The sequence below is a fragment of the Pygoscelis adeliae genome, unplaced genomic scaffold (assembly GCF_000699105.1).
Source record: "Pygoscelis adeliae isolate BGI_AS28 unplaced genomic scaffold, ASM69910v1 Scaffold142, whole genome shotgun sequence".
Lineage (NCBI taxonomy): Eukaryota > Metazoa > Chordata > Aves > Sphenisciformes > Spheniscidae > Pygoscelis > Pygoscelis adeliae.
Genome location: NW_008824247.1, coordinates 1,782,303 through 1,794,664, shown reverse-complemented (window position 1 = coordinate 1,794,664; position 12,362 = coordinate 1,782,303). Strand labels below are relative to the sequence as shown.

At 42.4% G+C, this 12,362-nt stretch overlaps 1 protein-coding gene across 1 annotated transcript in view; it reads right to left on the bottom strand.

Moving 5' to 3' along the window:
* ALKBH8 (alkB, alkylation repair homolog 8 (E. coli)) overlaps positions 1 to 12,362 on the bottom strand; it is a 44,774-nt gene that overhangs the window by 12,521 nt on the left and 19,891 nt on the right. Inside the window, exon 7 of the mRNA XM_009335271.1 lies at positions 2,859 to 2,965. Within this exon, the coding sequence (XP_009333546.1) occupies positions 2,859 to 2,965 (107 nt within the window). The remainder of the gene's footprint in view (positions 1 to 2,858; positions 2,966 to 12,362) is intronic.

The following is a 12,362-nucleotide window of genomic DNA, read 5'->3' as shown; positions in this document are numbered from 1 at the left end:
CGAGAAGGCATCCTGCAGCCTGATCAGCATTCCCATACTTTGCTGTATGCCATCTTTCCTACCACAGGGAAGCTGATCTCTAATTGAGTCACAGGGAAAAAGAGTGCAGGTCTTTTCTGTCTGGAAATCAGGAAGTGGCACATTGGTGCTCCATCTAGATGTTGCAAAAAGGAGACATGGAGCAGCCCTGAGAATGGAAATCTCCCAAAGGCAGCTATGGAAATGATGGGATCTAATAAAGAACTGTCTTGTTCATGGCAGATAATGAAGCTATGATGAAATAATCAGCTGAAGATGCCCAAGACTCCGTGGACAGGAGAACTTCAAATCCTGAGTTTGCAGTTTTTCTATTTTATTTTCTTTTGTACCTGCAGCAATAAGCTAAGCATAGCAGCTAATATTTTCAGAAATGTCTTCCTTTTCAAGGTTCTAGTTCCAACCTACATAATTTGCTTTTGCCTATACTACAAGCAAGAACTCTAGACAAAGACTGGGCTAAAAACAGGCTTCCCAATATCAAAAATAAAATGCTGCACATCATCTTGCTTGGCACAGATTTGTTTTACTATTGCACTGTCAGGAATGGTGTTTTGCCAGGTTACCCAATCAAAAATGAACCTCACCAGAAAAAATGTCACAAATGAACCTCATCAGAAGAGCCATAATTTTACTTTCACCTATGAGACAAAAAGAGCACATATCTTTGCCTTCCTTGACGACACTGTATAGCTTAACCATATGTTTCTCTTTCAGAGAGAACAGAACAAAAAGCCTTCTCCTGTGCACTTTGTTAACAGGGTCAAAATGAAGTCTCTCATTCCCCTGGCATCCAAATATATATATTGAAAACATTTCCAGAATAATTCCAAAATTGAACCTTTTGCTCTCTAATTTGGACTTCTGAGGAGTAGATAAAAGGCATCATAAATGATCTTAAATACATCCTGACGTTATGTATGCAAGTGAATTAACTACTTTTGCTCACTGCATGATTAATCTTGTTGACTACAATCGTATGCTTCACTAGCATGATGGAAAGCTTACTCCAGTTGAGTATCTTGACCTACTGCTGCTTTTACAGAAAAAACTATTTTTAGGAAAAGCGGACGAGCACTGGGACAGCAATAACTTATACATGAGTAGGAAGATCTGGGATCTTCATTTGAAATGTAGTTTATGTCATTGGTTCTCAAAAGACAACCATCATTTGAAGTTACAAGTGAGTTAAGTAATAACCTCATTCCAGTTCTTAGTAGGTAGGTCCACTACCCCAACTTGAATGCCTGCTGGCAAGTACTGCAACTGCCCTGCGTGCAATCCTTCCCCCTCCTGGCAGTTTGGCTGCCCAGTGCCAGCTTGGAAAGAGCAGAGCTGGTGGCCTTAGAGAAAGCTGTCATGAAGACAGCCAGAAGGCTCAGCAAGAGCGACCCCTCCTTCTCCTGGAAGCTGCTTTTAAACGGAGACTGTCTTGCTGGGCCTTGCCCCAGCTACAGCCCCAGATGCATCCCCAGCTGTGTCTGTGCACGGCCACTGCCGCGCTGATCCGGGCCTTGACCCGCAGCCTGACGTCCCAACTTGGCCTCAGCCCAATTCCATGGAGCTGCCTGATGCCCGGGGTTGGGGGCTGCCCCGCGGCTTCCCAGGCCACCAACGTCACTGAAATGGAAACTGCACTATGTTCTCAGAGTTGTAGGTAACCTTTCCAAAAGACATCTGACAGTATTGGACAGGACAGAATAAGCAGCTTATAACGCTGGTATCAGTGTTCAGTCTTGTATACCAAAAACCAAAGGACTTCACTGCCCTGGGCTTCTATAATCATGCACATCAGGAATACCAGCTTCTTTGTACAACTATTTAAGTTAATGAGGGAATATACAGGTGGTATAAGCGCTTTATAAAAATGAACAATGTAAAGGTCATTGGGGAGTTCATATTCACCCTTCTTCATAATACAAATTAACCAGTAAAATTAAAAGGCAGAAAATCTTCTGCCAATAAAAGGATTGCGTGTTTAATTTAGACAGAATGTCCTTAGTGTCTCCAATTGACTGCTGTAACCAGTGATGGCTTGGGTCAAACAAAGGAAGAAACATTTACCATGGGCATTTCTGTTCAATATGAGGGTTTCCATATTCTCCTGAAGTACACTACTGTCAGTCTCAGAGCTCGCCAAGGTTTTAGCCTTTTTGCCAATTTCAGCACTCCTACTGTAAGTATCTCCCAGTGGTGCATGATTTAAAAAGCATGTATTTAAACTCTACAATAAGCAAAGCCTCAAGACATATTTCAAGAAATCTCTTTTCCAGGATCCCAAGCCTGCTCAGTACAATGCAGCCTTATCACTAAAGTGTCCCTAAAGCAGCTGGGAAGAGCTCAGGAAGACTCCTCACTCCTCTTTGTCACCCTCATGCCTTCTGTGCAGGGGAAGTCATTCTCTTAAACCAGCCCTTCTCTAAAGCCTTTGGCGTATGTAATCCAATGGGAAAAGCTGTGGGCTGAAAAGAAAGAAAGGAAATGGTGAAGCTAATTACACTACAATCAGTTCTTTGCCAGCTCAGAGTCATTGAGGACTTTCACACCGCAGACATAAGTGAGAGCCATTTCCAAGTGGAACTTCACTTGTGACAGCAGCAGGAAACTGCAGCTCAGGGACTGGCAATTAGCTTCCTAAAGTCCCCAATTTTTTCAATTTAACATGAGCAGCATCTGAGCAGAGGAGTGAATCTGTACATTAATTATAAAACTTGACTTGATTTCTTTCAGAGCAATTTTAAATACAGACTGTCATTAACAAAGCAAACAAACAACATATATTATTCTTCTATTATCAGCAATGCAGGGACTCTTACACATACCCATGTGTCCACAGGTATCTGGATTCTCCAGCCATCACCAATAAACTGCATCGGGGCAGCATAATTGCCACTGTATGGCCATCAGGGTGTTTAAAATCCATAACAATCTAAAAAGAAACAAAACGAGCCACCACAAATGAGCATGACTTACAGAGCTTCATATACATGCCAGGCATTCTTAAGTCCTAGCTTTGTTTGCCTCTTCAATGTGTTCATCAGAATATTGCCATGAAACAGTTACATATTTCCTATGGATGCAAAAGCCTCTAGGTCTCTGTCCTTAAGATCTCTCCCTTTTAGCACTGTGTTCAAAAATCTGAGGCAGTCACAAGTATATGTGTATATATAGATAATTAAAATACTAGAAAAAAAAATTTTTTTTCTTTTCACATTAATAGCTTTCTTTGTGAGAACACAGTAGCACCATTTAATTTCTATGTGTACCTGTGAGGTAGGAAAGGATTGCTACCCCTCAACTAAAGGCACCGGCATAAAAGGAGACAGGGCCCATTTGCTGTAACTGGGGCATCTGAAAGTTAGGTACCTGGGCTAAGGCAGTCAGCTACTGTATTTTTGTTAAGTCTATGCAGCAAGAGACAAGTATCTCCACAGAGTGATTCATCCTAGTCTAAAGTGTAGAGCTAAGTGATGTGGAATGACCCTGTGCCCTCTGGAAATGCCTATCCATTCACAGCAGATTGAGCTGAGACAATTAACTCAGAGTAGATACATAACATTTAGATACCCAGTACTAGGTGAGAGAAATAATTTCCAAACTGCCCACGTTCTTGGAGGTTTGAAGCACAACAAGCACATGCAGTCTCCCAAGATCCTGACTAACATGCCAACTACCAGACCATCCTTTTATCATTTGCCACCTGGCTTCTAGCCATGGCAATATATTGAGGTAATGCTTTCAGCTTTATTCCAACTTCACAGCCCAGATGGCAGTGCTACATTTTGCTTCTGCTTGGACTAGGAACATTGTCCTTTTACATTTCCCAAATGAGAGAAACTCCTGCTGCGGAAAATACGGAGCAGGTCATTTAAGCAAGCCAAACGAGTTACAGAAGACTTACGAAAAAAGAAAAGAGGTCAAAAACTATTCAAGTCAGCGGTTCCAACTACACTGGAGAATTAGCACCGTGAAAGTGCTGCCACCTGATTTGTAACCTACTAAGTATGCAATTTAAAAGCAGACTTGCTACAGTATGCCAGATCAAAACGAATTAAGCCCTTCTGCTTCTGCATACAGATGCGTTTAACAAAGAAAACAGTGGTGCAATGATCAGTCATTCAGCACAAAAAAAACAGCAAGACAGAGACTGAACAAGCAAGACTTTTAAACGCGACAAATTACCACTTACAAGATTTATTATTTAATGTTGTGCACACTGGAGCAAACTACAATGGCATTTACATTTTTAGGAAAAAAATTATTTATGCTGTAGTACCACCCGCATAGAGTGACAGAGCTTCTCCTGTTGAGCTATCTAAATTTAAGGCAAGAAATGACAAGGGTGATAAACAGTGGGGCTGACAGTGGAAGAGAGATCTGAGGGAACAGGAATAAAGCCTACCTGTAAGCTCTGATTAATGATTATGAAACACTTCGGTGGCTACACAAATAGATGAATGGCAGCCACTTGCTAATATACTCCTTCCCTGGCACTTAGCAATTTCTTCTAGGTATCCTCAAAGAAGCATAGAGTGAAGGAGAAAACACAGTGGCTTCACAGATCTGATGGGGAGGCTGTCCTATACAGCACAACTAGGTGCAAGCCTCTGTAAAATATGTATCTATCTGGCAAGGCAAAGAAACCAGAGGAGGATGACTAATCAGGACCAGCAAGTAAGGAAAGGAAAAGCATGAAAAGAAAAGAAGTGGTGAGTGAAGTGGTTGGATGAAATGGGTGAGATGATATCTCAGTCCGTCCTTTGCCTCCCTGGCTCACTGCTGTTGGGGGACAGGTGTGAGGGGACAAGATAGAGACTGGGTTCTTCAGAAGTACGGCAGAATAAACTGAACATGAGACTGTCCAGATTCCTTCCTGGAGGCTCAGTTAACCCCCTGTCCCTCTTTCTGTGTCAGTAGTAGCTACAAAGCCCCGTTCTTGCAGATGTTCAAGAACAGCACTTTCTCCAAGAGTCAATGATTGCCAGCTTTATGGGGTCTCCTACACTTCCAGTTCCCATCTCCCTCCAGGCCCTGGAAGAGGACCTCGTTCCCTTTCACCCCTCTGCATGCCAGACTGGGGGACTCTATATGAAGCAGTGGGAAACAGTTCCTCCAGCTCCCTGCCTTTTCCGCTGCTTTACCTCATGCATCTCCAGTTCCTTTTCCGCCACCAACTGCATGGTCCCCCAGAGTCTCTTAGCAGAGGATGGTCCTCAAACCCTGTCCTGTTAACAACTGTGCATCCAAAATAGCAGAGGTTCAGAACACTCTATAAACAGATAGCACATTGGGAATGAGAGGCCACAAAACTACCCCTGGTAGCTGGATTTTCAGGCAGAAGTGGCAGGAAAATAGCGGACAGTAAAAGAGGAGAGCATGTCCTCCTGGATGAATTTCAGCTATGCCAAGCCAACAAGAAATATGTGAAACAAATTTCTGATGATGCAGAATCTGCGGCTGAAAAGCAGATTACCCATTGTACGTAACATCTGGCAAGTCTAGTCCTCACCAGCACAGGATCCCAGCTCTGTCCCTGCTCCCTACTTTTCCACAGAGGAAAAGCTTCTATATTATCATCTCACACTGTGTGGCTGCTCCCCTTCTAAATGAATTTCATCCTTATGACAAGCAGTGATGATTTGGGGAGGAAAATATAAATAAAGGATTATTTTACTTGCAAATGGGCAATGACATTAAGTAATTAGCAGTAATTGGAGGAGTCAAAAAATCAAAATCCAAAACTGACTTTTGCAGAGTCAGAAGCAGAGATCCTCAGTTAGAATATATTAAAGTTTTGCACTTTTTCTATTAACAACAAATTTGACATTGCAATTCAGACAGAGAATCAAATTTAAGGAACCCGCTGTGAACATCTGAAGAAAATCAGTGCAATTCCTATGCTTCATTCCTTTATCTAGAATAACTGCACCTGAATGCTTAAAAAAAAACCAAGCAACAGTAAAGAACGTTTAACCCAGAAGGGTTTTTGAAGAAAACTGTTCTTATCTCTGAAAAGCCTATTACTAACTGAAGTAGATAACATTCCCACACTCCTATATGTGTCTTTATCCTGGCAGAATGTTCTACATTGTCACTGTCACACACACACAAAAGATTAACGCATTTGGTCCTCTTTTTAATTTACTAAGGACTCACAATCAATAAAGCAACTCTGCCACTGCTGAATCAATCTGCTTCATGACAGCTCTGCTTCACAGCAGCTATTTCCAATTACTATTTTCGTTTTTACCTATTTTCTTTTTTCTCTTTGGTGGCAGAGTCAATAAAGATCAAATTTCCAGCTAGCCCATGGTGCATCATCCAGGGATTCAAAAATAAAAATAGTGGATGCTTTGATCTTATACATCTTCTACCTTCTTTCTTTGTACTATGGAAAAAGTGTGTCTCTATATATACAGCAAAAAACTTGAAAGAAACAAACAGCTAATAATACCTACTTGTGGATTTAAATATCTTGTCATGATGCCAGGTTATTTAAGAAAGAGAGCTCATGACAAGGGAGCACATGAAGCAGTAAACAGCTTTCAAGGATGGCTAAACATCAAAGCAAAGTGACACCCACATCATGAACATTGTTCCTGTGGCATAAAAAACAGCAAAACGCAAAAACCAGAAAAGAATCCAGCTTAAAAGAAAAAGGGAAGAAAGTATGTTTTTTAACTCCTTGGGGAATGAGAAGTCTGCACCGCCTTCCAGTGCAGTGGTACTGCACTTCATGAAAGAGCAGGAGGATGGAGGTAAATGACTGGTCTATCAAATAAGTGAGGATCCAAAGACAAAACAGAAATAATGCAAGGGGGCTATAAGGACAACGTTGATAAGGATTTCACGCTACAACAACAACATTGTTTTTCTAAGCTTGCCACTGAGGCAATTTGTATTTGATGTTAACAGACTACCTTAGACAAAACATACTCTAAACCTGAAAAAAGTACAATGTGGAATGCTTCTCAAGTCTCTGACGTTATTTACTGAATTTTCAGAGAGCAAAGACACATTATCAGCCTACATAGCAGTTTCCCACATGTAAAACAGATGAAAAAGAATGTCTTCTTCAAAGACAGCTGAGAGGTTTAAAGCCCACACATGCAGCTTGAACAACACAGTGGGGCTCTATGCAGAGACAAGAGCCTGCTGGCTTACACAGGACCGAGGCAATCAATCAGTAATACACAGTGCCTTTCACTGCAAAAACCATGCTAAATTCCAAAATTTGGAATTCAGAAAAATGCTGAATTTTAAGGGGAAAGAGAATGGGATTATCTTCTCCAATAATCCACATCATAGGAAATTTATCTTACGGAACCTATGCTGATATTTACATCCTATATGGTCTCTAGCCACACTTCAGAAAATGAGTGCAACATTGACAATCATGATGAAGAAATATTTCAGTATTGCCTACCTCAAAAAAAATCTTTCAAACACATGCACAGGCCTCCCCCATATCAGATTTACACCAAAGCACACCATCTCTTGCTAAGCCTGCTTATCTACTTAGGCATCTATGGTGATGCTAGTCACATGCTTAATATACTTAGTACGTTTTCTTTCTTCAAAAATTGTATTCAATTTTCCATCCATGCAATGCATTACTGTCTTCCTGAATTTTCTGTGTCGTTTTAAGTATCTATATATTTCTTCCTCTTAACTGAAGTCTAGCATATGAATGTTTAAAAACTATTTCAATATATGGACAGTACTTCATTCTTTTCTCTCTGAGGTCTCACCTTGTTATGATTTTCTTGATAACCCCAAGGAGGAGAGTGTATCCACAGAACAGCGTACCAGTATCTCTCCTAGCTATTACATATGCCATTGACTCCATGATACAAATTCTCTTGTTGTCTGTACTCTGTTTACAAGATTCAGGCAGTGCACAAGAAGAGGAAAACTACTGCAATTTCCAAGCTAACTCCTGTGGATGGAGGAGCTTCGAATCCTCCGCAGGCCTTGTCACAGCTAGCTGGAATCTACACCACTCTCCTTTTGTACCCGGGGATGCATCTCTCGAGGTTCACCAACTCCAAGTTATTAGAAGTGTTTCAACCAGTACACCACCTACCAGGAGAGCTGAGATACGCCATTAACTCCTCTACTGTGCCTCATCACTGATCATCATAGAATCATAGAATCATTAAGGTTGGAAGAGACCTCCAAGATCATCGAGTCCAACCGTCAACCCAACACCACCATGCCCACTAAACCATGTCCCTAAGCGCCTCATCTACACGTCTTTTAAATACTTCCAGGGATGGGGACTCAACCACTTCCCTGGGCAGTCTGTTCCAATGTTTAACTACTCTTTCAGTAAAGAAATTTTTCCTTACATCCAATCTAAACCTCCCCTGGCGCAACTTGAGGCCATTTCCTCTCGTCCTATCGCCAGTTACTTGGGAGAAGAGACCGACACCCACCTCGCTACAGCCTCCTTTCAGGTAGTTGTAGAGAGCAGTGAGGTCTCCCCTCAGCCTCCTTTTCTCCAGCCTAAACAACCCCAGCTCCCTCAGCCGCTCCTCATAAGACTTGTTCTCCAGACCCTTCACCAGCCTCGTTGCCCTTCTCTGGACACGTTCCAACATCTCAACGTCCTTCTTGTAGTGAGGGGCCCAAAACTGAACACAATAGTCAAGGTGCGGCCTCACCAGGGCCGAGTACAGGGGCACGATCACTTCCCTGCTCCTGCTGGCCACACTATTTCTGATACAGGCCAGGATGCCGTTGGCCTTCTTGGCCGCCTGGGCACACTGCTGGCTCATGTTCAGCCGGCTGTCGACCAACACCCCCAGGTCCTTTTCCACCAGGCAGCTTTCCAGCCACTCTTCCCCAAGCCTGTAGCGCTGCATGGGGTTGTTGTGGCCCAAGTGCAGGACCCGGCACTTGGCCTTGTTGAATCTCATACAGTTGGCCTCGGCCCATCGATCCAGCCTGTCCAGGTCCCTCTGCAGAGCCTTCCTACCCTCCAGCAGATCAACACTGTCGCCCAACTTGGTGTCGTCTGCAAACTTACTGAGGGTGCACTCAATCCCCTCATCCAGATCATTGATAAAGATATTGAACAGAACTGGCCCCAATACTGAGCCCTGGGGAACACCGCTCGTGACTGGCCGCCAACTGGATTGAACTCCATTCACCACAACTCTCTGGGCCCGGCCGTCCAGCCAGTTTTTGACCCAGCGCAGAGTCCACCTGTCTAAGCCAACTGAATAACTGCAGTTATTTAGCCACTCTGGGTACACCTACATTTCTGAACAAAAGATGATACCAGATGTTAATAAACACCTACAAATTTCAAAATAGCCTTCATAACTGATTCCCCCAAAGCTCTAATCCCACATTGTGCACAGTTATGTGCACACCACCTCCTCAGAGGCCACGTGGGCCACCAGCACTCACCCCTCCTGTGAGACATGGGTGCTCCCCATGCACGCACCAGTGACAAAGGCCCCCCCAGACTCACATACAGGCACCCCAGGTGTGTGTCTCCACTGTGGCACCCTGTGCTGTCACCCCACTAGCTCAATGCCAACTCCTTGTGGTGTCCAACGGGACAGCTGTTCTGGCCAGCCTCAGCAGAGGTTGCGATGCTGGTGGTACTTCTGGCAGCATCACATCAACTTTTGACTGCTGCTGTTCCCACTCCAAGGTCTCTCCCTGCTACTACGAATTTTTATGCTTCACTCATGTCTTCTCAGGCTGACTCTTCTTTGTTTCAAAAGCCTTTTTGTAAATCCAGGGTTACTGTTTAATCTTTCTGATTGAACAGCCAGACTAAAAGAACACCACAACAAACCTAATCCATTAAAAGTCTACCCATCAAATATGCCAGTTCCTACTAACTCTAAAAGTATCAGGTTTCTCTTGTATGTCAGGAATTACCCGTGGCCTTTGCACCTTCCCAGATCATTACCTGTGTTAAAACTCCATGTTGAATATTAGACTCTTACACAAAAGACTTTCAATCCCTACAGTAAAAGGCAAAAGTTGCATTATCACTGCTTCCCTCTCTCTATCACCACAGGTATAAATTTCTCCTTTCCGGAAAACGCTATCTAAACCCAGCATATGACCTTGATGTCTTTTTGTGAATCCAGAGACACAAGCAAGTTCTCAACAACATCCAATTTATTCAATTTCGCTAACATTCCATTTTCATCCTTTAATAAATAGGCTCCCTAGCTCTTAGCTTAAACTCTTTTAGGACACAGAAAGCAAGAGGCTAACGCTGTTAGTCTTCATTTAATTTATTTTATTGACTTAGCCTTCTCTGCAATATTTTCCATTCTTTCAGTCATATGTCTTCCCTCACATCTGAATGCTACTACACTGACATACAGGGAATTGCATCCACCTACACCAGGGCAGCATGTGCCCCAAATGTATGAAATCACTCATTTTCCTTTCCAAAGGAAAGGAAATTTCCAAGATTTTGTATCACTTGCTCTCTAACGGAGTACAGTTCAATGGAAGAGCACAAGAGGACTCTTACATATCCTGATCCTAGTAGTCTCCAGAGGGCTCAACCTGTTCAAGATACAATGCCCAGACATCACAAGAAAGCAGTTCCGCATCCTCAAATACATCTCCTCAGACTTGCACTTAATGTATTACTCTATGTTCGGAAAGCAAATAATCCTTATTTACATATTTAATGCTGTACCAAATGTCTACTGAGAAACCACTGTACAAGTCCTTACAACACAGATGCAGCTGTTCTGTAATGAGTACAACTTCATATGCAAGCATGATGACATTTATAGGAGTCTGGTGTGCGTATCTGTGTACGTGGTGCTGTGGCATATCTGTAATTCTTTCACACATTAAAAACTTGCAAGTTCTCAAGATATTTTCAATATCTAAGTAGAAAAGGAAACACTTCAGGGTTCAAAAGGAGCACATCACCTTTTTAAATCACTGATCGTTTACAAATATCTGTGGAAACACACTATTATCAGCAATTTCCATGTTACCGAGGTTGCAAATACATGTGGCAGGACTCTCTTCACCCATAATTTTATTCCCATGCCACCCTACCTGTACATTTATCATCCTGTCATCGACCCTTATAGCCTTTAATTGCAAGTTTTCTACAACAGAAGCGGTGTAAGGGACTGTGAATAGGGCCTCTGTGTAACATAAATAATAATCGATACAGGACAAACCAGGCCTTGGCCAAACATAGAATAAGAAACACCTACGGTAATGAGAGTCATTTCCAGGAAAGAGGACCTGAAATACTTACATTCAGGGCGGTACACTCATACCACATACTAGTGTGCCACTGCTGTTGTATAATAGTCCAAGTCCTTACAGGTTCGGGGTATTTCAAGACATAGGTAAAACAGGCTGCATGTTCACCATCCTGTAAAACTGTTTTCCCTCACTCTCCACAAACAACGGGGTTGTTCATCAGACCTTACTCTCCTCTGCAGGTCTCAGCTTTTTGCTTGTAATGCTGTAGTACAGGAATCCAAGCTAACTATAAAGTCATAGGGTGGGAACAGTCATTCAGCTCAAGATTAAGACATCTACGTTTGGCATAGATTTTTAAAAATCCTATTAGGGAACTGAAACCTGTGAAACCAGACACTAGATGTCTAGTTTAGTGTGAGCTGAATCACCCCCTAGGCTGGACGGACTCAATCCCCATTGATTACAGAGGAGCTCAGGCATGCAGTGCACACGTACACACCTACATACGTACTTGTAAACGCTAAAATGTAAGTGTCTTAACCCTGGACTAAATACCACTGACAACAAGTTATCTAATAAGGCACCCAAGTATGGATTCAGCAGATGCCTCAACTCTGTTTAAAACAGTCCTGCCTTAATTATAGCCTCTTTCTGCACTATTATCACTATAATCTTGTCCCCTACATACTGGGAAAGTAGTATACAAATAGTCCAGTGTTGAATATCTGTAATTCAAAAGGATGAAATGAGTTTATTCAGCCTGAGTTTGAAACAAAGGTCAACTAGCCCTTCTCACAACTCCATCTAACAACTGTCCCAGAGACCGTTACAATAACGGAGAATTGCCAGAATACAAGACATGCAAACTGTGCCTTTCCAAACTAATTCTTGCATCATACCTCACAAGAGCTGACAAGACACAGTTTTTAATCTATTGCTATAGAAACTACCATATGGTCTGTTTCTTAATCCTCTACATCTTCACTGTAAAAGGGAAGTCTACTGAGGAACAAAGATCTGGGCATAAATTTACAGAAATGGCTTAAAGACATAAAGAAAAGTCATTCCTTAGCAGTCAAAAGCATATAACTAAAAAAAACCCAAACCCTGAA